We start from the raw sequence: 25,861 nt of genomic DNA, 5'->3' as shown, positions 1-25,861 counted from the left end.
CATCTACATCAAGGCATTGCCCACTGCAAAGCCTGACCTCCAGTCAATGCTCTGGACCCTCCTTCTTTAAAAAAAATATATTATTTTTTAATTTACTTTGCAGTTCTGGGGATGGAACCCAGGCCTAATGTGTGCTAGCTGAGCTCTAGTGACAGCTAGCACTCTACCATTGAGCTACGCCCCCAGCCCTGGGGTTGTCCTTCTGGTGAGACAACAAAAGTGTTTGCAAGGACCATGACCCAATGTCCAAATCAGCTCGTACCATTGAAGGTGTGCAACAGGATTCTGATAGGCTTTTTACCCACTCTGAATAGTAAAAATAAGCCACTTTCATGAGGTAATATCAAACCAACACTAAGAACTTCTGCAAGATCATTTATATTGCATGATAGAATTAAAAAAAAAGTGGTAAATGTTCAGCTAGTTAAATAAGCACCAAACACTACAAATTGCAACCAACATGGTTCTATTAAAAACTGTCTTCAACTATGGCATTCAAGGACAGCAATACAATATTTTCTTTACAAAGCCACTAATATAAAAATCTGAAAATGCCATCAATTTATTTCTAGACTATTCTCATATAAGTATTAGATATATTTTCTTGCAATTCTTTCCTGAGGTATTTTTTGTGGTTTAATTTTATTGTACTGCTGGATGCATCATCTTTGATCATCCTTTCCTAAGGTGACCATTTAAAGACCTACAAAACTTTCTATTGCATAGGACACTCTTCATGACACAGGGTTTGGGAACTACAAATATGTAGCATTGGAATAAGTCTTACAAATAGTTCATTTTAAGAATTTGTTACATACATTTTTACACTTTTGTCTCTTTTTTAAAAATTGAAAGTTATAGCTAAGTATTAACTACATACAGTGAAGCATTTTAGGAATGTTGGAGATTAGGAAGTAAGATGAATGATACAAAGGAAAAAAAAGCCATTATTCTTGCCGGCTATATATTGTATTGCCTTGAAAAGCAACTGTACATGTTGTAATCAGTTCATAGTTAAATATTTCTACTAATCTGTTTTGGGAGAGCAAATGTCTTTCAAGGTTTCAAGTTCCTCTATAAGCTTCTTGTTCTGAACTTCCAGCACTGCAACTCGACTCTCCAGACACTTCACATATTCTTTCTTTCGACGTCGACATTCTTTAGCAGCTTCCCTGGAAAAAGTAGAGGCAAAGGCAAACAATTTTTTTTTTTTTGCATGCTATTGACAAACAAGTTGAAGTAAGCTTGGTAAATGTGGTCATAGTTGCAATTCAAATCTTGGAACAAGATTCCCAATTCAATTTCACACACTAAGCCAAACTGGGTTCTTAGTTAAGGGTCACAAGTGTCCCTTGCACAAGTCCACATGGCGATGAGAAGTGCTGCATCGCCTTCCTTGATTAGAGTTCACAGTACACAAGGTCCAAGTCAAAGACAGTTACTCTGCTTTATGGCAATAAAGATCTTTGAGGGCCTTGAGTTCCTCAATGAGGGTCTTGTTTTGGTTTTCAAGCACGGCCACACGATTTTCAAGACATTTGACATATTCTTTCTTCTTCCTGCGACACTCCCGGGCAGCTTCCCTGGAACCAACACAAGGCAAATGACTACAGGAATGACTTTCCAGCACAATCCAGAATGGCTCAATGAACTTCTGCCCCCAAAATCAACAGCCAATCAATCCTAGGAAAGTATTGCACAAAGCCACACAACAAACAGATCCAAATACATGCCTTTCTGAAAGACAACAGAGCATAATCAATTTGACCAAATGGTGTTTTCTTGGAGCACATGTCCCATGATGACAATGACTAGAATTATATTTGGTAATGTACAACAAAAGGACCACCTTTCCAAGTAGAACTCCTACAAAAACATTTATAGATCCTTTCAATCCTCTAAGTTATTCTTTGTCTTCCAAAAGTCACACCTATTCTATCACAGTGAGTAAATTTTATTTGGTCTAAATGACCAAATAAACTTCTCAGCTATGGAAAACACCTGTTTCTTCTATTAATAGTCACCTCAGTTTTCAGGCCTTGCCTGAAGTAAAATTCAGAAAACTTAAATGCCAATATTTTGTATTCTTCAAGACTAAATACCAGTAAAACAAGAACAATCACGACTGCAAAAAACAGGTTTTTTCTTTTTGCTAGAAAACACAACATGGATAAATTACAACAGTAAACAAAACATGTACATTTTTATAAACCAAAATGAAATGAACAGTGCTTCTGAAAATTAAAGAATGGGGGTCACACATTACAGCAGTCAGTAATTCAGACAAGCCAACAAATAATGTGAGAACACAATTAAAATTATGAAAAAGGAAGTGACTGAACTCAAAAGCACACAGTAAGACTATTCGGTAAACATATTCATTTAACATGCAATATGCTGAATTTTAAAGCACTAGAAGCAGCTCAAAGGAAAGGACAGACCAGCAGCCAAAACAATAAGCACAAATAAATAGATGATTTAGTAATTTTCATGCCTAATTCTACCCCAAAGCAGTATCACCAACATTTTCTGTCTCCTTTTTTTCAGTGTGGGAAGGGATAACAAGTATTTTGCTTAAATTCTCTTTAAAAGATATCTTCTAATAACAGCTTTATTTTAGAGTATGCAAATATAGAATAACTACCATATATTGTCATTCAACTACTTTTTTTAACAAAGTAATGTTACATGTCTAAGTATGAGTTACTGTAATGCCAATCAGCATTGCTACAATCCTTAACCATGACACATACAACAGAATTGGTCATTTGTTCTATTTTTAGGATAGTTGACTCTCACTGACTGGATATTTGTGTTTTCTCTATGGAAAGCAAGAGTCAGCAGAAAAGAAACCTTGAAATCCTAATGGACTGCAGGAAAAGAACAACCCCTACTTCCTAACCAAGAATAATGCTCTCATCCTGTGAACTCACAAAGTTCTCAACTTCTCAATTGATTAACAAAAAATTTTTTAAGATGTTAATAGTGAATTGAACCTGAAAAATAGTGATGAATTTAACCAAATGATGCACAAGAAAAAGAATAAATACAAACACACAGATCTGCCACTTTGGGAACAGAATTCAACTCTCGTTACAGACAAACTAAAATTCATTTTCAATAACAAGGTTTTCATGATTAAATCATTACACTAAATTCTAGATCTAGAAGGAAGATAGTCATTCTACAGAAGAAGTTACCACTAAATGCATGTTTAAAAACCTAGCAGCAATGTTATGTGGTCCTTAATTATTAAAAGTTTATTTTTTTTATTTCATTTTTATAAATGTCTATACTTTATATATATTTTGTGTGTGTGTGTGTGTGTGTTACTAGCATCAAATGTTCCAAGCACAAAGCCTTGACCAATTACACCACTGGATGGCACATTCCTAAGTACTTCTCAGCTATGGAAAACACCTGTTTCTTCTATTAATAGTCAGCTCAGTTTTCAGGCCTTGCATTTGAATGCAACTAGCCCCAGCATGGAGAGGAAAAAAAATATATGGCAAAGAGGAGAAGGTGACCAGGTTGTACAGAAATAAAGACTGTTGCTGTATTGGTAGAAATAAAATTAAATATGTATTACAGATACCAGCCAATGTACAAGACACATCTTTCATGTTAATTTTAAAACCTATACACTTTCCATGAAGTCAAGTCTGAAGCTGACACTGAGGTCTTTTTGAGGCAACCCTGGTGTAAGGCAAGGGTCTACCACTGAGCTACACCCAGGTTCTGGAATAAAGACTGCCTGATTGGGAGGTGAAGACAGGGGGATTATGGTTTAAAAGCCAGCTTGGGGAAAAAGTTAGAGAGACCCTATCTCAAAGAAAAAGCAAGCTGGGTGTGATGGCACATGTCTGTAGCCCCAGCAACAGCAGAGGTATAGGTAGGATGATAGTCTGAGACTGGTTCCAGGCAAAAAGTATAAGACCCTGCCTGAGAAATAATTACAGGGAAATGGGTGGGGGGTATGGCTCAAATGGTAGAGCGCCTGCCTAGCAAGTTTAAACCCCCTAGTACTTTCTTCCCTTCCCCCCAAAAAAAGAAGATTGCCTTATTTCATATCGTAGTTCTTCAGTTTGGGCTATGTAACCTTGGCCAACTTATTACTTGGCCTTTTCAACCTCAGTTCCTCACAGGAAAGTCTTCAGGGGTTGAGTGAGCTAGCTGCGAGTTTTGGCTTTAGTCACTCTCCCTTCTTCCTGCTGGTGCCATGCAAGAGTGGTACAGTGGCTATGCTGGACCCTGAGGGTAAATGGGATCTGCAGAAAGAGAGAGCATGGAGGGGGTGCCCAGCTAGGACAGGATGCTGTGATAAGATTTAAAAACCTCCTACATCTCGCCAACAGCTCATTCCCTTATTTGCAGCACAATCACAAATGGTAATAGTTATTATTTATTAGACATTTTAATACAAAATGTCACAGTTTTTCCCTTAGGGAGATCTCATATATGGGGGGGAGGTGGCTCTGTGGTACATTTATATGATCCCACTTTTTGTTTATCTCACCTTAGTATTTCTACTGTAAAAATCCCAAAATCTAAAAGCGAGGGGGTGTGGCTCAAGTGATAGAGCACCTGCCCAGCAAGCAAAGTGCCCTAAGTTCAAACCCCAGTACTGCTAAAATTAAATAAACAAACAGAGAGTAGACTATAGTGACAAAAAGGAAATAGAACTATTTTCCTTGGGAAAAACAAGACATCGAGGAACAATGTTGCAGTTTGATTATTAGAGCACTTTATATTTCTAAACTGAAGTTTATAATGTATTTTATGACCAGAGAGGCAAATATATTCACAGCTCCTGAAACCTCAAAAAAAATATAATTTTAAACAATCCATTTTTCTCCACCAGTTCAAAGTAAGGATTTTTTTTTTCTTTTGAGACAGGGTCTCACTAAGTTACCCAGGCTGGTTTTGAACCGTGGGCTCAGGCTATTCTTCTGCCTCAGCTACCCAGGTAGCTGGGACTACAGGTAAGCACCATCATGGCCAGGTTAAGATCCCCCTCCCCCCAGTGGTGCTAGGAATGGAACCCAGGGCTTTGTGCTCACTAGGCAAGCACTCTACCACTGAGCTACACCTGTAGCTCCCAACCCCCAGGCAAGACTGCCACAAAACAAGTGTGGTCTGTGTGAGCCCCACCTATTCATCCCTTTCAGGACTATGAGCAAGATGTTATGCTGGCATGGATGAGTGGCTTGGTAAGCCTGGGGTAGGTGCTGACAAAGATGTGCCCATTCTTGGCTATCCGTTCAGTTGTCTAGTATACAAAACTCCATCCAATGATCAGTGAAACTACTGAATTTGAGAACCTTAAGGATTCCTATAATATATTAAGTTGTGCCATTTATCACCAATAAACCAAATATAGCTACTTCTGCTCACACTCAGTTACAAAGGACAGTGATGAACTCAGAACTGAATATTAGGGGCTCAGTGACCACAATGTATAGATGAACTAGGTCAGTAACACCTGTCAACTCCACTGTTTGGTACTGATGACAGGTAAGACGATGGCCCCAACTGAAATGTTTTATTTCCTTGCAAAACGCATATTACTTAACACCTACATATAGATGACAAGACTACTGGGAAACTCTTAAACAACTTGTTCATTTTGCAAATCAAGTTGTTCTGCACCATTCTCCATAATAAGAACAAAACCAAAAGTAATATGCAAATCAAATTAAAATTTTGGAGTTTAAATTTTAAAAATATTTGGGAAATTACCATTTTATGATGTGCTGATGCTTAAAAATAAAACTGCAGAGCTATGGATCAAAAATAAGTGAGAGAGAGGACTTTGCTCCCATTTCCTTTGTGGGGAACAGGAAATGTTTCTCTCCCCCCACCCCCAATCTTGTCCATACTTTATCCTGTTATACTAAAATGAATTCTTAAAACTTAAAAAAAAGTGAGAGAAAATGAGTGAGAGTAGGTTGGAAGCACATGTACTATACTATTAGTGGGCATCTGAGAAGTAGGAGGTATGGGTGATTTTTTTTTTTTTCTTGGTGGTACTGGGGTTTGAACTCAGTACCTCACAATTGGAAGGAAGGTGTTCTACAACTTAAGCCACTTAACAGCCCTTTTTTGTGTTGAGTATTTTCAAGGTAGGGTCTCATGAACTATTTGCCCTGGGCTGGCTTCAAACAAAGATCTTCCTGATCTCTGCCTCTCAAGAAGCTAGGATTACAGGCACCCAGCTTTGGCATGGGTGATTTTAATTCTTTTTGTTATTTTGTGTTTGCATGTGACTAGAATTTGTCAGAATAATATGTATTTCATCATAATAGTGAAAAAACAAAGTTATAAAATAGATAAAAGGATAAAAGAACTTAAAAAGAAATGTTTTAACATTTAAATTTATTTGGCTAATATAAAGGAGCTCAAATTATACTTGTCACAATACCACATTACAAAGTAAAACCATATGCAAAATAAGTGTTTGTGATAAAGTCTATTCTTATTTTTTAAAAATGACTGTATCTTTTGAACATTACCCTTACAACACTCAGGGATACACTTCCTGCTAATGAAAATAGTTTAATGACTGGGAACTCAACGCCTGCTAATTCTCACCAATTGCAGAGCACAAAGCCACAAGCAATGCCACATAACACTGAGCTTGGGAGAAAGGGCTTAGCAAAAGTGTAATATTTTTAAAGCTCCCCGGTAACAATCATGTGACCCTCAGGTGGTTTCTGTTGTCCAGTGAAGTCTCCTACCTGTTTTTCATTAGCCTCAGCTCCCGTTTACATGTTGCTTCTTCGGCTAGTTGCTGGGGACTGTGCAAACTTCCTGGTGAGGTGGCCATCACTACCCCCTGTGGCAAAGCGGTAGTTGGAGCTCGGATCTGGTAAGTTGGCATGTCACCTGTGGCAGCTGCAATCAAACACAACATTACAAGTTTAAATAAACAGTTTTCAAGTTCATATTTCTGTAAAACTAACCTGGAAGTAACATATTTTTTATATGTCAATAGAGGTGACCTTGTCATGTTGAAGATGATTACTCTGAGATTACAGAAATCTTAAATATCAAAGATGCCATTCAGCATTGGGAACAAGACATGCATTCACCACACTCTCCGTATTTAAGATAGAGAACTGTCAATGCATTTCAGACAATGGCTAAAGTGGACAGGTTTTTAAACTAAGAGTTCACTTAGGTTCACATCAGTGGTGTGCAGGTAAACATTCAAGAAACATCTTGGGGAGAAGGGGAGGCCTGATCTGATTCCCACAATGGAAATACTTTCACAGTGACCAATTTTATTAAAGCCACCACTGTGACTTCACTGAATGTAGAGCTGGGAAGAGACAAGCAGTAAGTGTTACACCATACAGATCAACATGTGAATAACCTCAAGAGCACGGAAGAAAAAAATCATTAGAAATCGTGTTGCTTTTTGTGTAATGTATGTGAGTGTACATGTTTAATTTGTAATAATGGCTGTTTTAACAACCAGTTCATAAAATGCTGAAGTAGCAGTTGGCTCTGACAAGCAGTGTATGCCAGCTTTAGCAGTACATCACTACCCTCTAAGTGTACCAAAGTGTTCCCTACCCTATACCATGCCTGAAAAGTTACTGAAAGTCCTACTCCAAGAAAGTGATGGAGGCCAGGGAAGGAATCCAGTTTACTGCAACTGCAGTTAACAACAAAAACCCCAGCATAACTCTTCTTAAAACTGGCTTCTCTAGGGAGAAGTTTTTGTCTTGTTTTTTAAGGTAACACATTTCTAAGTGTTCACTTAAAATATTTTCTAAGAATAGTATAATCATACAGTTAACAGACAGATTTAATATTTACTTAATATTCAGGTTGATAACTAAAAGAAGATGTTCAAAGTTTCCTAATTTATATTCACAATTTGTCTATCAACTGCAATCAACGTAGCTTCCTAGAAAAGACGGATGGATTTGAGTGGTAAAATATGTTTCTACCACCAACACTGCAACTTTGAGAGCGTGTGGTCCAGAGTTAATCTGATACTCTGATGATATATTTCAAAATACATACTCTCTCAAAGCTAATTGCAAGAAAGGAGTTAAAAACAGTTACTAAATCCTACAAAATGGATCCAAACCGAATGCCAATCAAAAGAGGAAATACAGTACTTCCATATTTTTACATTTCAATGGTATTATACCCATTGAGTAAGAACTGACAATTTTCCACAATGGGAGACAAAGACTTTTTCACCTAAGTGGAATACTGTTACTGAAAAGGAAAGAAAATAGTCAAGCAGTTTCAAAAGTTAAAAACTAAACAATCTGTTTGCTTCTAATTGGGTAAACACTTTTCCACCTAGGGTTTGAGGATTAGGTGAAATAAAGAAAAATCACGGCTTTTAGGGAAGATTGCCTAAGACTCAACATAGAATTAATTAAAAGGCCATTTGTAAGAATGTACTGCCTTTTCCTTTCTTTCTTTTTTTTTTGGTGGCACTGGGGTTTGAACTCTGGGCCTCACATTTGCTAGGCAGGCAATCTTACCACTTGAACCATTCCTCCAGCCCTTCCTTTTCCTTCTTTACGTAAGTTTTGAAACAATGGCAATAAATTGTAACTGGGATTAATGATCACCAGTCAAATCTCTATTAATAAGCTTGGGAAAGGTCCTAAATTTGGTTTTGTGACTATTCAAAATAGTACATGCACATCTCACTATATGTGTGGGAAATCTGCAGCTTTGGGACAATGCAGAAAAAAACAGTTGTAAACTTACTACTATAAGATTTTAAAAAAAATTGTGATCATACTGCAGAGGAGATGGGATGGAACACAGAACAGCACAGTCCTTCCCCGTTTTCTCTTTACCCACATCCAGGGAAGAAGGTTCGGGGATGATAAAGGCTGAAACAATGCAACAGCTGGGGGCTGCGTGGGCTTTCTAAAATTGGAACAATAGCCAGTGACGAAGGAGAAGTGTACATGTCACCGCACTGACATTTGCAGGCTGTCTGGATGCAGACCAGGCTCTAGGGTTGTTCTGTCCTCACACTGCTCACAAAGAAGGGCAAAAACTGCTATAGCAATGAACCCAGGAGCTCAGTCCACTCTAAATTTTGTACACATTTGCTATTTTCTGCTACAGGAAGGAAGAGCAGAATGCCTATGTGATATACAAAAGTATCCTTTTTTAAAAAAATAAACAGGGAAGGAGGAATGTAGGAATACTTTACAGATGAAAATGGATACCAGAAATGGTTCCAAACAACTTTTGCCTGTTTCCAAAAGCCACAGTTGCCCTTGAAGGACCCGATTTGACAGTATGAAGGATGGATGGCAATTCCAGATGAAGCACTCTTAAACATTTTGAGCAGTAGCTCCAAAAAATCATTTACTTTCTTTGAAGGGGAAAGATAGACCTGGTTTTATTAGCTTTGGGCTGTTAGATGTTTTATAAATATAGCAGATATTCATTTTATTTGCTTTAACACAAGTCAAAGCCCACTAGTTCAAGGTACAAATATGAATTAGCATAAATTAGGTAGAATAAATTTCTGGGTTAGCTCAAAGAGTTTAGAAGATAGTATACTTCTAATGGTAAAAGGATAAAATTCTATACATTCAAAGATAATCTAATTGGTAAAGTACATTTAAAAGATATGGGCAAAGAGAATGTCTTCTGAGAAAATCTAAGTGGCAAAAAGTTTTATTTTTGAAATAAGTTATGAAAAAGTGTTTACATTAGTGAGCTTCAGTTTGCAACAAGAATTTGGTGGTAACTTAAGCAGATTAGATACAAAGAATCATAGTTTAAAAAAAACAAACAAAAACACCCTACATTCTTTGATGACAGTTTTTTATTCCATTACCTTACAAAGGTCAATTCCTAAAAAGGTCCAAAATTACTTTTTATTCTAGATTTTCTTTTTTTTTTTCTTTTCTTGAGACAAGGTCTCACTATATGGCCCAGGGTAGCCTTGTGGTCTTCCTGCCTCAGCCTCCTGAGTGCCGGGATCACAGGGGTGCACCAACACACCCAGCTTTAAGATTCCATCTTTATTTCCTGAAAACATGTTGGGTCATCAGGGAGTACTTAAAAATTATGACTGAAGGTAGATAACAAGGAAAAGATCTTTATATGCTAATTTTATTCTCAGGAAGCAAAATCTTTCAGAGAAGTCTGGGACAGAATCTTTTCATATTGGAATGCCCTAGAACTGTACTAGCACAGTACTTGGGATGGGTACTTCATGAATTTCTGTGTGCACTGTGCAGTAAATTGTGAACTTCCTAGGGTTTCTGCACAGCCCACTGTCACTTGGAATGTGTAAATGAGCAGCCTTTCCTGTAGACACACTATTTTAGCTGTATTTAACCTTAAGAATGGGAAGTCCTACAAAATGCTATGTGTTTATTTCAAGAGCCTTTCGTAACAAAAGGCACCATATTTCTTAAATCTTCCCTTAGATATACTTTAGTGTCTAACCTGGCATTTTAAAAGCAGAGGGTTCTATTTATGTGGTCCCAACCATATAAGTCCTGAGATGAAAAATAAATTCAGGATTTTGGTATCAAAGGTTTCATGGAAAAGATATTCCTAGAACTCTCAATTCTGGTCATTAACTTCATACCTCTCTTTGCAAGCTTTAAACACCGTACAGCAGAAAAAGCATGGGATTTGGAGTCTGGGTTCTAGTCCAGCTCTGCCACTTACCAGCCATGTGACTTGGGGAAAGTTCAGTTTCCTCATCTGTAAAATGGGGACATATTATATCATTTCATACTCACGATAAACCCTGCAATGTATGTCACAGTGTCTAGCACAGTGCCTGGCACATGGCAGGCATTCAGCATTTGTTAGTTCCCTTCCTCTTCCCTTCCTTAAATTCTGAAAGACAATGTTCCAAATTATCTTATACTGTATGTTAGTTAAAAGGCTTATTAACATCCATAAATAAAAGCTCCCCTGGAGTTTCCCTTCTAACAAACCCAAGGAATTAAAATGTATGGCTCTTATTCCTTATTTTGTCTAAAAAGTTTTAAAATTTATAATACATTATATCTATCCCTTTAGAGAATAAATTATTAAAAGGTAACATAAAAGTATCCTTTTTGAGCAGAATTATTTAAAATAGAACCTCAAAGGTGGAGAATCACAAATGACCAAATGATATACTGTTGTCAGACTAGTAAGAAGATATATTCTTAAAATTAATACTAACTACTTCATTTTATTTCTAATACAGTGACTGAAAAGTTTTACATTACAAATGTGGGTTGCATTGTATTTGTACTGAACAATTTTGATCTACATGTTCAGAGTCTAGATTACTTAAAATTTCCATTCTTAATGACTATTTAGTATTACTAATTTAATTCATTCTTCTAAATGAAAGTAATTAATGGCTATTAATCATGCGGAAGTGACACTAACCTCAGTCTTCTACTTGACTTAGAAGCCTGTGGTAAGGACTTTCTGATGTACTGTGATTTTGCTACTTCAAATTCTGTTTTGTTTCATTTAAGGCTGATAAAGTGTTTTGAAAGTAAAAATTAAGTTTCCCAACATCTCTGGGAGATACTCTGTGAACCTGAAAATAGAAATAACTTACTTTGTGACCAAAAGCAATACCCAGGAAACCAAAATTAAACTAGTTAAGATATCACAAGCATTTTACAAGCAATTAAGCCTTTCATTTACAAAGGGGAAACTAACATACCATGCATTCTGTTGGATTTCATGAACTCTTTCTCTTCCTTGTCGACACTGGAGGGACGCCAAGTAAACTTCTGAATGTTTTCATCAAAATACCCACTCAGATTCTCATCGAAGACTGTGAACAATAGGTAAAATTCCTTGTCTATTCCTTTCTACAGAGAAGAAAGAAACATACACAAAAAACTTGAAGGAATTCATAGCACTGTTGCACTTTCAAAGTTCATACAAAGTAAATCACATTTCCATGTAGAACTCTGAAGATTCCAGAATCAAAATAAGACACAGCAGAATGAGACCCACAGAGTCCCAGCTATAGCAAGCAGAAATGCTATAATCCTGGGTGGGGTTTAGTTACTTCGGAAATTTAAATCGTAAGTTAAAAAATAATATCCTCATTATGAAGTCAATTTCAAGAGGAAGAGACATTGATCCTATAACTGACTCTTTATCACTAGCTAACCTCTAGCCACATTGCTGGTCCCTCCCACATACAACACTGACAACAACTTGGTGGCATTGATGACCTACCTGTGTCCCATCAGCATTGAGAACATACTTTTTACAGACTAGCAAAGGTCCTACAGGCCAGCACTGGTGTCCTTGATTGCCTTAACTGCCGAGAAGTAAAGGTAGGTCAAGCAAGAGGGATCATCATCTCTCGGGCTGACACTTTCAGGTACTGTCCACCTGTATGTGAAGGTTTCACCTGGCTTAACATGTGCCCCTGGTTTCAGAAATCCTGAGGAAACAAGTGAATTTGTTACTGAAAGCAACATCCCAGTCTTGTCAGACTAGGTCTCCAGCCCTGGCCTGCTCTCTGATGCTGACACATTTTGCAGAAGGAAATTGTCTTCTCATACATATTCCACCAGTGGAGGCCACTGCTGTTTTATGAGATAGAAGCTGAAATCAAAGGATTAATTGTAGATTGTACAAATACCAGCATTAGCAAATGTTAAGAGTGATAGTACTCCATTCAACAATTAAATGCAAGTCCAATAAGATATCATTGAGTGTCTTTTATGTAAAATGTATTACACTTAGTCCTGCAGAAAATACACCCAAGAGTTAAATAAGAACCCTATCTTTAAAGAGTTTCAAATCTGGGAGACTGGGAGCTTGAACAAGCAAATAATCTAAATAACTTCAAGACAGAGGAGGGAAGTGAATGTCCAAGGTTACAAAGCTGTTAATGGCAAATCCGGATATAAGCTCGGGTCTGTCTGACTTAGAAAATTGCAATTAATTCTCATTTTGTATTACCAAAGGACATACTGAATCTCTCTTACTGGAGAAGGCCACAGATTCTTTTTGCATCATGCCCTATGCTTTGCAAAAAATGCGCCCAATATGTTTTCTTACTGATCAAAGTTTTCTTTATTGACCAAAGTAAATTATGCTCCCAACAAGGATACATCAAGAAACCCTTTTGAACACTGACTCTGTAATTAATAATGAAAGACAGGACTGTAAAATAGGTACAGGCGGGGGTGGGGGATACTTATGGGAGGAAGGAGGTGAGGAGGAGATGAAGGTGTGGGATATGGTTGATGGGCTGCGTATACATATGGGAAATAGAACAATGAAACCTCTTGCGATTGCTTTAAGTGGGGAGGGAATGAGTTTGAGGTGGAGCGATGTTGGGGGCGATCTAACCAATGTACAATGTAAGCCTATTCAGAATTGTCCAAAGAATACTCCTTGTACAACAGATATATCCCAATAAAAATGAAAAAATAACTTTTCTGAGCTGAAAAATGAAGACAGACATTTTGGCTGGGCCTGGTATTCTTTCTGCGTTCGGCCCCCACCCACATACACACACACAGTCATTCTGAGCTTTTTGCTGAGGAAGAGAACACAGGTACAGGAGGCACTGCAACAGGAGAGTATGAGAATGGGCCTGGGGAGTGAGAATTGTCCTTCCATTTCTTCCTTCTCCTTTCCCTTGCCATTACCACAAAGCATAATCCTGACTGGGCCTGGCCTCACACTAGGGCTTGAGGAAGGATCTGAGCTGGCCGTGATGTCCAGTGCAGCAATGGAGATAGGTACAGAAGAACCAGGAGTTTCCCAAGAGCAGCATCATGAAAGAAAGGATAGTTCCTGCTGCCAAAATCCAAAGCTTCCACTCCTGTGTGGAGAGCGGTCATGCTCCCTGCTCTGTGAGGGAGAGAGGCTGTATATGGTCGTCAGCCAACAATACAGATCTTTTTAAAATCATCATGTTCATGTTGTACTGGGGATACATTGTGACATTTACAAAAGTGCTTACGATGTATCTTAGTTAAATTCACCCCCTTTATCATTCTCCTTTATCCTCCCCCACCCATTCTGAGAACAGTTTCAACAGGTCTCATTCTTCCATTTTCATAATGAGTACATGTTTCCACCATATTCACCATTCTACACCCTTTCCTTATACCCTCCCCATGCCACTGAAACCAACCTCCAGACAGGACCTATTTTACCTTCGTGTTCTTTGTTTTTTAAAAAAAGATATTTTGTTTCTTTAAGATGCTATCCAGGGTGTTTCATTGTGACATTTCCATGTATATATGTATTATAACCTGAATTGGTTCATCTCCTCCATTTTTCTCCTTTTCACCTTAGTCCCCTTCTTATAGTGATTTCAACAGGTTTAAAAATTCTATATTCATTCTTGTATAGAAAGTTCATCAACCATATTCACCTTCTTTACTTCCGTCTTTTACCCTCCCTCTTCTGTTAGTGACCTCCCCTTAGCATGACCTGTTTTTCATTCTTGTCCTTCATCGTTTAGGTATCTGTTTATTGTTCACTGGGATTTTGCCTTGATATTATACCTGTACATGCATTGTACTTAAGTCAGTGTAACCCCCACCGCTGCTCTTCCTTACCCTTTTCCCTATCCTGTGTTGTTTAACAGTTTTCAGTGTTTCCTTGTGTCTTGTTCCTACACAGATGTGATGTACTTCATTGATATCTTTGTTTCCTTCTTTTCCTCCTCCCCTGGTCTTCTCTACCAGTGTCTCAGTTTTGGATATGTGCTCTGTATTTATGTGTATATATACATTTAGTATATCTATATATTTTACATATACATACGTATTACATATATATGTGTGTAAAATGTTGCTTATAATTGTATTGGGCCTAGATTCCACACCTGAGAGAAAGCATAAGACCTTTGGCTTGCTGAACCTGGCTAACTTCACTTAAGATGATGTTCTCCAGTTCCATCCATTTACCTGCAAATGACAAAATTTTATTCTTCTTTATGGCTGAATAAAATCCCATTGCATATAAATACCATATTTTCTTGATGTAATCATCATTTATGGGGCATCTTGGCTATCTCCATAGCTTAGCTATTTTGAATAATGCTGCAATAAATATAGGTGGTGCAGGTGTCTTTATTATTACCTGACATATATTTCTTTGAATATATTCCTAGGAGTGCTGATTGCTAGGATCATATGGCAGTTCTATTTTTAGTTTTTTGAGGAGCCTTCATACTGTTTTCCACAGTGGTTATAGTAATTTATATTCCCACCAACAGTGTATGAGGGTTCCTTTTTCCCCACATCCTCACCAACATTTATTGTTGTTTGAGCTCTTGATGATAGTCATTCTAACAAGAGTGAGGTGGGGTCTTTATGTGGTTTTGATTTCCATTTCCCTTGCGGCCAGGAATGTTGATTTTTAACCATTTGGACTTCTTCCTTCAAAAGAGCTCTTTTCAGTTCATTTGCCCATTTCTTCATTGGGTCATTGATTTTTTTTGGAGTTTAGTTTATTGAACTCCCTGTATATTCTGGTTATCAATCCCTTGTCAGATGTATAGCTGGCAAAATTCTTGTCTCACTCTGTGGGCTGCCTCTTCAATCTGGTGACCATTTCCTTTGTTGTACAGAACATTTTAAATTTCATATAATCCCATTTGTCAATTTTTTCTCTTAGTTGGTGAGCCATTTGAGTTCTATTTAGGAAGTCATTACCTTATGCCTATTAATTCCAGTGTATTTTCTACACTAGCTTCAAGGTTTCAAGTCTTATGTTAAGATACCTAATCCACTTTGAGTTGACATTTGTATAGAGTGAGAGACAAGGATTTAGTTTCAGCTTTTTGCATGCAGATATACAGTTTTCCCAGCAACATTTGTTGAAGAGGTTGTCTTTTCTCCATCTTATGTTTTGTGTGCCTTCTTCAAAAATCAAGTGGGTGTAGTTGTGTGGATTCTGTTCTGTTCCATCAGTCTTGATGTCTGTTTCTGTGCCAACACCATGCTGTTTTTATTGCTATGGCCCCATAGAATAGTTTGAAGTCAGGTGTTGTGATACTTCCAGCATTGCTCTTTTTGCTCAGTATTGCTTGGATATTTGCAATCTTTTGTGCTTACAAATGGACTTTAGGGTTGAATTTTTCAATCTCTGTGATAAATGTCATTGGAATTTTGATAGGGATTGCATTGAACATGTAGATTGATTTTGGTAGTGTAGCACTTTTCGCAATGTTGATTCACAATATTAATTCCATGTGCATCTTCTGTAGTCTTCAATTTCTTTCTTCAATGGCTTATAGTTTTCATTGTAGAGATCTTTCACTTCCTTTATTAAGTTAATTCCTAAATATTTCATTTTTTGTAAATGGAATTGTTTTCCTGTATTCAGTCTGTTCATTGTTGGCAAATAGAAAGGCTACTGATTTTTATACATTGATTTTATATCCTGCTACTTTGCTGAAAGTATACTAAATAAATATGTGATGGTAGTGTACAGAGCAAAGACTATGTGTGAGATTTAACAAAATCTTGTTAACAAAACATTGGAAATGAGGTTTTCCCCTCAGCTGTCACCAGCAGAATCTTGTGCAACTTGCAGCAGAAAGGCTCTCCATTTTAGAGAAGTGGAAGTAGTCACTTTGAGTTTACTACTTTGCTGAGGGGAAAGGAAAGAATTAACCTCTCCTAAGAACCTGCTATGGGCCTAATCCTTCCTGCATTCTTTCCATCCCTTTCCAAAGCCCTATGAAGAGCATGCTATTCAGGAAATTAAAATAATTGATCACATTCTCAGAATTGGGAAGGGAAACAAACCACCAGGACTTGAACCTGTCTAGTTTTTAGTCTTTTCCTCATTCATCCTCTTCCCTTCCTAAGCTCAGGCTGAGACTTACCATCTATATTTGGGGCTGCATCAGATGCTTTATCATAGAGCACACCATGGGGCAAAATGCTGTAGACTTTGTCAGCTTTGTTGGCAAAGGTCACCAGCAGGGTATCACCCACCTCTGCCTTGATAACTGGACCTGTAAATTTTGAAATGGGAGAGAAGTGGATGAAAAGAGACAAAAAGAAGTAAATAGGAGCAGAAGTATTATTGCATCAAAATGTGTACTCCCAGGTGAAATATCTTCCTCTCCAAAATATAAGGATGGTTTTACTGCACCAAGAATTCCAAGATGGACTTCTGTCCCAGAGGGTCCCTTTCTTTGAGTAAAAGTTGCATCAACATACTCCATATACTGAGCTCTCCAACATTGCCCTCCTATTCTGTTTTCCCCTTGTGTGAAGTACACTGCAGCATCACTGTGAAAGACAGGAGCCTAGCTGAGAATAATCCTAACACATCCACAAATACATTAATTATGGAGTCTCATCTTGTTATCTATCCCACTTACCCCCTAAAGTCCCCAGCTTCAACAAAGATCCCAAGGGAGAGTCAACCAACCTTAAATGTCTGCAGAAGCTGGATAGGGCTCAAGATCATTTCTCTCTTTGCCATTATACCTCCTTCCCCAGAGTTCAGCAACCAAAGAAGTCACAGGTAAACTCCTTACTTACCAATACTGGAGTCCCAGAATGGTGTCCTACAAAGTAATAAAGAGCTAACTTGTTTCTTTGTAGACAAAGCATTCCTCTATCACTTGCTGATGTCAATATGAATAAGCTCTGCATACAGTAAGTTGTTGTTGTTTTTTTTTCCCCTCCCTGGTATGGGGTTTTAACTCAAAGTCTTACACCTGCTAGGCAGGTTTTCTACCACACAAGACTTGACCACCCCCCCCAGCCCTTTTCACTTTAGTTATTTTTCAGGTAGTGTTTCACTTTTCTTGACTGGGCTGGCCTAGACTTATACTCCTATTTTATACCTCCTGTGCAGCTGGGATGACAGGTATACACCACCATGCCCAGTTTTTTCATTGAGATGCACTCTCACTTACATTTTTGCCCCAGCAGGCCTGGAACCAAAATTCTCCTGATCTCTACTTCCCAAGAAGCTAGGATTACTGGTGTGAGCCTCCACTCCAGGTATAGTAAGCTTTTTTATATCTGGAATGATTAAGGAATGGGGTGTCAAATAGTTTAATTAATGGAGGCTTATAAGCCATATACATGAAGTAACAAATTTTAAAGATGTAAAATGTAATAATATAACATATGACTATCTCTCTACTGTCTTGTTTCCACCAATGGTAAGATCGCTCTTGCAATCACACAGACTGTCTTTCTCTTCTATTTCTATCTCATTCACCATTACATTGTAAATTTTTTGTACTCTTCCTTTTCAGCACTCTTTCTACATCTTTTCTTTTCCTCTCTTTTCAATACTACAACCTCAGTTGGTACCCTCATCACCTGGGTTTAGAACATTGGGACTGTACAATTAGCACAATCTACACCCTCTATCTCACACTGGCTCAATTTAATTTCTTTTCCCAGAATAAACACTACTACAACATTAGTATCTGCAATGGTCATGGTCATTGTCACTTACCTGTCCCCAAATTTTCAATTGTTTCCAATTGCCAATCAAACAAGGTTCAAAAGAATTAAAGGACTCTTCAATTGAAACCCAGTTCATCCCAATCCTCAACTTATTGCTCTGTGCAAGTCCTCATTCCCTATGCCAGTGCTCCACTCAATCATTCTGACCTGAACAATCTCTCTGATATAACAGGAGCTTTGCATTAACCCCTGCATCACAATATTTCACTCTCTTTACTATTCACTTACATAAATTTTGTCACTCTTGAAGATTCTGCTTCAATTCCTCTTCTCTGGCTATCTTTGCTATCTCTGAAGATCCAGAGAATTCACTGACTCTTACTCATAATTTCTAAAGTTATTTCTCTCTCCTGTGCACAGTTAATTTCTCTGCATATGGGCAGGAACAATGTCCTAGACATCTTTGTATCCCTCATGCTAGCTAATGCATTCTGTTTTCATATATCACATTAAATATCAGTTGAATATAATCTAATCTTTTATATTTCAGAAGGCACTTCAGAATTCTAGAAGGCATCATTTTAAAATCTAGTTCTCACACTGACCAATAATGAAAGTTGACTTCAAAGAGTTTTTCATATATGGTTCCCACAAGTTCTCTAGGAAAGGTTCAAGTGCTTTACTTTGGTGGAAGAATGTATGTATATATTTACGTATGAAATGAAGAACGTATGAAATGAAGAAACTAAGTGTGTCTTATTGTTGACCACAAATACAATTTAGAAAGGATCCTGGGAAAAGAGTGATCATTTTTAGTATTCCATTGTTTCATGCACTCATAGACATCATGGTATGTGATTACTTAAACAACAACATTATACTCATCAGAGCAGGGCCCAGAATACCAGTGAGGTCACAGGGAAAGTCAACAGCATGCCTCTCTAGAGAGGGGCTTAGAAACACCAGGGTGCTTACCTGCGAGAGGCATTTAGGGGAAGACCACTGAATTTATCATAACCTAGAGGACCATAATCCCAAAGAATTTTTTCAGCTGCTATAAAGTAGCGCCTCTGCTGCCCATTCATCTTGGGGTGAAGAATGTCACTTTTGCAGTTACCAACATTGTATTACCCCAGCATGCCAGCTGCAGAACCACAAACCAAGGAGTAAATGAAATCACACAGGAAAAGATCAACAGATTTGTCTTCGTGAAAATCTAAGACTTTTATACAGAAAATTGCCTATAACAAAGTTAAAAACAAAAGATCAGCTGTGGGGAGGAAGAAATTTTGTAGCATATATGACAAAGGATTTATATGTGAATCACTTGGGTTGTAGCTCATTGGTGTGGTGCTTGCATGAGGCCATGAGTTCAATCCCCAGCATCATCGGGAGGGCAAAAGGAGAGGGCAACAGGGGAGGGGAATTATGATAAAAGTACTTTATGTCCATGTATGAAAATAGAATAATGAAATCTATTAAAATTGTAAAAAGGTGGGGCTAAGAATAAGTAATAATGGGGCAAACCTGATCAAAGTACATTACATGCATGTATGGAAATATCACAATGAAACCTTTGTGCAATCAATACATACTAATTAAAAATCAATAACAAGAAGAAAAAAGGTACATCTCTAATAGAAAATTAACAAGGAACTAAACAAGAAACTAAACTAAGCTAACAAGAAACTAAAGCAGATACCTTAAAGCAACTGAGGCCAATAGGAAAAGGGGAACAGGAACTAGAGAAAAGGTTAGATCAAAAAGAATTGACCTAGAAGGTAACACCCACACACAGGAAATCAATGTGAGTCAATGCCCTGTATAGCTATCCTTATCTCAACCAGCAAAAACCCTTGTTCTTTCCTATTATGGCTTATACTCTCTCTACAACAAAATTAGAAATAAGGGCAAAATAGTTTCTGCTGGGTATTGGGGGGAGGAGAGGGAGGGGGCAGAGTGGGTGGGGGCAGGGGGGAGAAATGAACCAAGCCTTGTATGCACATATGAATAATAAAAGAAAAATGAAAAAAAAATCAATAACAAGAAGAAAAAAGGTACATCTCTAATAGAAAATTAACAAGGAACATAAATGGATTATTCACAAAAGAAATAATATTAGCCAATAAACAAATGAAAAGTATTTCAACCTTAATACCTTAATTGCAGCCAAACAGAACTGCTATTCATTGATCAGATGTTTGATAAAAACTACAAAGGATTAACAATTCTCAGTGTTGGCAGATAAGTGGAGAGAGGGGTATGCTTACACATGTGGGTGGAACAGTAATAAGTTCTTTAAAAAATTTGAGCAGTGTGTGTCCACAGCTGTAAAAAAATTGGACTCTGATCCAGGAATTCCAAATCTGCTTTTCCTAAGGAAATGTTCAGATGGAAGTGCAAGCATATATATAAACTGTTTAGAATAGCAAAAAATGGAGAAAAATTGTTAAGCAATAGATGTTGGTTAAATAATGTGGACACTGGAATCCTTAACAGTACTTCGATGTCACTGTCATGAGATATTGCTCTGATTATTAATGAGTGGGAGAAGTAAGCACAGAGCAGTATTAACAGACTGGTTTTATAAATGATATACTTATATATACAGGTGTGGGAAACAGTGAAGGAGCTTACTCATGAAAATATGATGCCAACATCTCTAAATGTGACCATTGATTTTTAAAATCAAATTAGACATTTTCTAACTTTTATGACATTTTCCTGAGGATATGGACAGTTCAGGAAGCACATTAACTTACGTTCACAAACCACTGACCAAACTCCGCAACTTAATAGTCTCAAATGGTTGCTATTGTCTTGTTTTTAAATATAGATATGGAATTCCTAGACAAAAAATTTCTTCCTAGATTTATCAGCATGAGGCCTCTTAAGAACAGGAGCCTTGTTTTGTTCGTCCTTGTCATCTCAGACTCGTATCTGGGACATAACTGACCAACTTCTGAGCTGAATTTAGTTTAACTGGAATAACCCAGCTGACTAATGCTAAGATTAGTTGCATAAGGTTGATAGGAATAAGAATGTGTTATTGAAGATCCCTGAACAGTTGGATCTCTGTATGTGAGTGACTGTGTATAGTTAGAGGTATCCAAATTTAATCAGACATTATTTGTCCTGTGTCAATCTCACTGGCACATTTTTTTCTCTCCCTGCTTTTCTCCCATCTTAGATTGACACTTTATATGTCATATAATGCTGCTGATGCTTCTTAGCTAGCATTTTCCCCACAGAATCCTTTCTGCACACATACGTCTTATTAACCTTTCCAAACCACTATACTGATTATGGTATGCCACTAGTGTGCCAAAGGATCTAAGACTCACAAATGCCTTTTAGACACAGTCACGCCTCCTTAGCTTAACCAGTCTTTCCACCAACACACATTTCAGACTTCAGTATGTTTTCAAAGAGGAATAATCCACTGAGGGCTGAAAACATGAGGGCCCAGTCTGCCTCCTTAGGCTTCTCCCTCATCACTCCTCTGGGATGAACCTTATGGTCCAGCTAAGTAAGGACCTATTCTGTGCAGTCTTAAAGAACCAGGACTGAGTTATTCAATAGGCATTTAAGTCAACACATGTATCTCACCCACCTTTCATGGGCATGAAGAATGCTATATATCAATGAATTTTTTCTTAAAATAAGGAAGAACATTCTAATAGAGAAGTCTAGAGAAGAGCTAAGCTGATACAATTACTCACATGAAATTCAAAAACTGGATGGAGAATTGATGCTGATTATCTAAACAGACTTTTCCAGTGCTAAAAATTTATTCTATATACAGTTACTCAAAGAGAACATGTGCTTTTCTCAATTTACATTTCTTCCTCTGCCTGGAAACCTTTCTTCCTTCTTTTCTTCATCTATTCAAATCCCACTCACATTTTAAGGTTCAGCTTAGGATTCAACTCCTCAGGAAGCCCCAGATCCTCTATAGTAGTGAGTATAATGTCCACAGAAAATTGATCTCATGCCTGCATTTTACTCATTTTATGTCTACTAGATTGTTGGCTCTTTGAAGGTGTCATTTTTTAATCTTACCATTTTGTTCATAGGGACATGATTAACAAATATCTGTGGGCAAAATGCCAACTAAAAGAATGTTCTGTTTTCCTATATATTTAATTAAGCATCATATATATACCAAACAGCAAGCACTGGACAAGCACCAGTGACTGGTTTAATTGTGCCATTCTAAGCAGCTCGACACTGGTCTTTGTTCTTTATACCTTGTAGATGGTCACTGACTTGGCAGGTTATCATCCATTTCCCAGAATTCTCAACTATCATTTCTGCTGTGAGGAAGGTAGCTGGGAACAGGTTGACAACATCAGTCCGATGCCCTCTGCTGATGAAGGTGTTACCATAAAAATAGATGGGATGGATGTCAATCTCATTCCCCATTCCAAACAGATGCCAGGACACAGATTCACCAACACACATTTCAGGCTCGGGAAAGTTTCCAAAAAGGAATCCATTGAGGGCTAAAAGCAGAAACACACTAGTGGGCGATGACTCTCCTACAGAGGTGAACAGGACCAAAACATTGGTAATACTGGAAAACCAAAGCAGATCATTGGTTATAATGTTTTTTGGAGACATTCTAGCTCTTAAAAAGTAGTATGGAAAGAAAGGAAATAAAAACTTTGACTTGGTTTTTTTTTTTTTTTTGAGACAAAAACACTCAGTAGAAGTAAAGATCAAGCCAGACATGTTGCTACATACCTGTAATCCCAGCACTCAGGTGGTTGAGGCAGGAGGACCACAAGTTCCAGACGAGCCTTGGCTATACTACATAGTGAGACCCCCCCCATCTCAAAAAAACAAACAAACTAAACTAAAAGAAGGAGAAAGAGAAGGATGGGGAGGGAAAGGGGAAAGAGGAGGACAAAGGGGAAGAGAAGAGGGAGGAGGAGGAAAAAGAGGAGATTGGCACACACTGAAAGCTGCATGTGAGCATAATTTTAAGGTCAGAAGAAGAGCGAGTGCTGCTCACACTTCCAGGATGTCTCAGTCAGCTCCCATCCTATTCCTTTATTTGTATATCTACCATCCACACCAGAATCTGTGTTCCTCAGAACTGGAAACTGTCTTGCTCATCTAATGGCTATCAGGATCTAGCAGAAAAGCTGGAATATAGTATCCACTTAATTTAATGACAAACGCATGCAGCAGAATGATAAAAGAAAGGGTCTAATTTGAGGGCACTATGAGAGATGTTTATATTTTGTTAATTTAAAAAGTAAAAAGATAAAGCAGTTTTTACTGGATGATTTCATGACAACATTCAGGCTGACTCAGTAAAGATGATTCTGAGATAGACAAACAAAAAACGAATGAACTAGGAGGTTTACATTAAAGATTTCCTTTATGTCCACTAGAATTATCTGGGAAAAAAGTGGAAAGAGACCACTTAAACCCCACATCCTAAAATGCTGCATTAAACCCCACTCTGCAAAACTGGCATGCTAAGTTTTCTATTTCAATTGTCAGTGTAACTGTAGAGATTTCACTATTTTGTGCAGATGCAAGGTCTGGTGTACAACAGATGTTCAATAAGTATTGTTGGTTTAAAGAAAGTCTGGGAGTACAACATAACAAACTCACAAGTATGTACTGAAACCCTACTCGTATAGTTTGGTATTACAACCCTGCGCATCGTACTCAGTTTGGCTTGTCATCTCTCAGATTTGTTTAGGTTCCAGCATGTGTTATGCTTTATTTATACCACTTTCAAACCACTGTTGTCATTAAGGTATACATCTCGCAAAACCAGGTTCAACATGCCTCCCTCATAGTACCTTATGCCATGGCATAAAAACATGGCATGTATTTGAGAGCATGAGAGATATTCACCATGCATTTTGTTGCTTCTCTGAAATACAGCATCATCTTTGTCTACTGAATCTGGGTCAGTGCAGAAATGTCTGATATTTTCATCAAGGTACCAGCTTTGATTCTCATCCACGAGAGTAAACATTATAATGAACTCTCTATCCACATCAGTCCTTGTCCCTGAATATCTGTTCAGCATACCTATTGGGCACATTCAAGAGACTAGATTAAAAAGTTCAAGGTGAACTAAATCAAAGTGATCTTTCCTTTCTGCCAATGATGTTGGGTAGGCCTGAAATTTGTCAAGAACACAAATATATATAGACAACCCATAACTCACAATATAAAGCAGCAAAGGGCTTTGATGGAAATGACAGAACTATCAAAAAGCAAAGTCATAAAACAGAAATTTTCACAAGTGCAGACCTGGAAAACCTGGCCATTCCTCAAGGGAGTAGATTTTATTGACAGCGCAGACACACTAAATCAGTTAAAAGTGAGTAAAAAGAAACTAATTAGGTAAAATAATGAAGCAAAAGCAATCCCTAATAATTTTACTAAAATTTTCACTTTCCTACATATAGTGTTAAGGAATGCTATGTTATAAAACATAAATGATGTATGTTTCAGAATGCTGGTATGATTCTTAAACAAAATGTGAATTATTAACCCCCCAATATGGTGTCAGATTGATACCACATTACAAGAACTTTCCTAATCCTAAAGAAAGTTTAGAGGACACATATTCTGTATGGAGTATGGAACGAAGGAAGGAAACACACTACACACTAGTTACCTGAGAATAGACTCCTGAGGACTGGGAGTTGCCTTACCTTCCTTACACACCAGCAAGGGTCCAATTAGCCCAGAGCAGATATCCTTAGGGGCATCGATGTGTGAATGGTACACCCAGGTCAGGCAGTTGGCATCTGCAGGAGCAGGTGCATATTCCTCTCTCACTGGCCAGACGTAGGTATAGTTTTTGCCAGGAGGAACCATGTCATCACCCTTGTTCCTGCCAGATGCTCCATCTGGGTATAACTCTCCTCCCAAGAAAAAATAAAATGTAATTAAAACACTGAGATCTCATGCTACAGTGGAGAAATCCAAAGTTTCAGAGTCAAACATTAATGAATGTAAGTGTACTTTGCTGTGGGACTCAAGGCAAAGTTACTTGAAATGTCCTGTTTCCCATAATTAAAACTGGAATGTTGATATCTACCCCACAGGGACATGAGAACTGAATGAGGCAATGTATATAGAGTGATTCACACAGAAACAAGGTCTTTTATCCCCATTCAGTAACAGAATCAGGTTCTTAAGTTCTCATAATAAAGGCTCTTTCTGATAAGCTGACTACACAAATCAAGAGAATTTCAATTCACCTTACTTGACATTATCTCAAGAAGGGAGAAAGAAACTGCAGAAGAACAACAAGCACTTCTTGGGGACTCATTAAACTTTCAGCATCCACTTGGATCTCATCAGAGATAGACAGGAAGGTTAAGGCATTTTTCCTGCTTCCAGGGGATTTTAAAGTTCTGTGGAGGCAGACCATGATATGCATTATGAATACATGGGAGGACAGAAGAATAAAGCAGAGTGGTTTG

At 37.8% G+C, this 25,861-nt stretch overlaps 1 protein-coding gene and 1 pseudogene across 3 annotated transcripts; both read right to left on the bottom strand.

Moving 5' to 3' along the window:
- Positions 1 to 1,074: 1,074 nt before the first annotated feature.
- On the bottom strand, positions 1,075 to 11,513 carry LOC109675931 (cAMP-responsive element modulator-like). Of its 3 annotated transcripts, none has more exons than XM_074056400.1 (4): positions 11,401 to 11,513; positions 10,681 to 10,716; positions 6,738 to 6,894; positions 1,075 to 1,583 (listed from the first exon to the last, which is right to left on the bottom strand). In XM_074056400.1, the coding sequence occupies exons 2-4, from the start codon at positions 10,685 to 10,687 to the stop codon at positions 1,439 to 1,441; spliced, it is 309 nt and encodes a 102-aa protein (XP_073912501.1). In that variant the 5' UTR covers positions 10,688 to 10,716; positions 11,401 to 11,513; the 3' UTR covers positions 1,075 to 1,438. The 3 variants fall into 3 exon arrangements, with proteins under 3 accessions (XP_073912501.1, XP_073912502.1, XP_073912500.1); XM_074056401.1 differs by lacking the exon at positions 10,681 to 10,716 and adding an exon at positions 10,755 to 10,854 and having other exon boundaries at positions 11,401 to 11,453; XM_074056399.1 differs by lacking the exons at positions 10,681 to 10,716; positions 11,401 to 11,513 and adding an exon at positions 10,755 to 11,286.
- Positions 11,514 to 16,842: 5,329 nt separating this feature from the next.
- Positions 16,843 to 25,648, bottom strand: LOC109675929 (ferroxidase HEPHL1-like; annotated as a pseudogene).
- Between the last annotated feature and the right edge of the window lie 213 nt (positions 25,649 to 25,861).

Source organism: Castor canadensis, chromosome 15, assembly GCF_047511655.1.
Source record: "Castor canadensis chromosome 15, mCasCan1.hap1v2, whole genome shotgun sequence".
NCBI classification, from domain to species: Eukaryota; Metazoa; Chordata; class Mammalia; order Rodentia; family Castoridae; genus Castor; species Castor canadensis.
The sequence above is the reverse complement of the archived record's forward strand: the minus strand, read 5'-3'. Positions and strand labels throughout refer to the sequence as shown.

Excerpts from the sequence above, each read along its gene's own strand:
- LOC109675931 (XM_074056399.1), bottom strand. The coding sequence starts at position 10,914 with ATGTTAATAAGCCTTTTAACTAACATACAGTATAAGATAATTTGGAAC. Across the intron at positions 6,895-10,754 it reads CATACATTGCAGGGTTTATC|CTGCCACAGGTGACATGCCA; the intron begins GTGAGTATGAAA and ends GTTTGATTGCAG. Across the intron at positions 1,584-6,737 it reads CTGAGGCTAATGAAAAACAG|GGAAGCTGCCCGGGAGTGTC; the intron begins GTAGGAGACTTC and ends TGTTGGTTCCAG.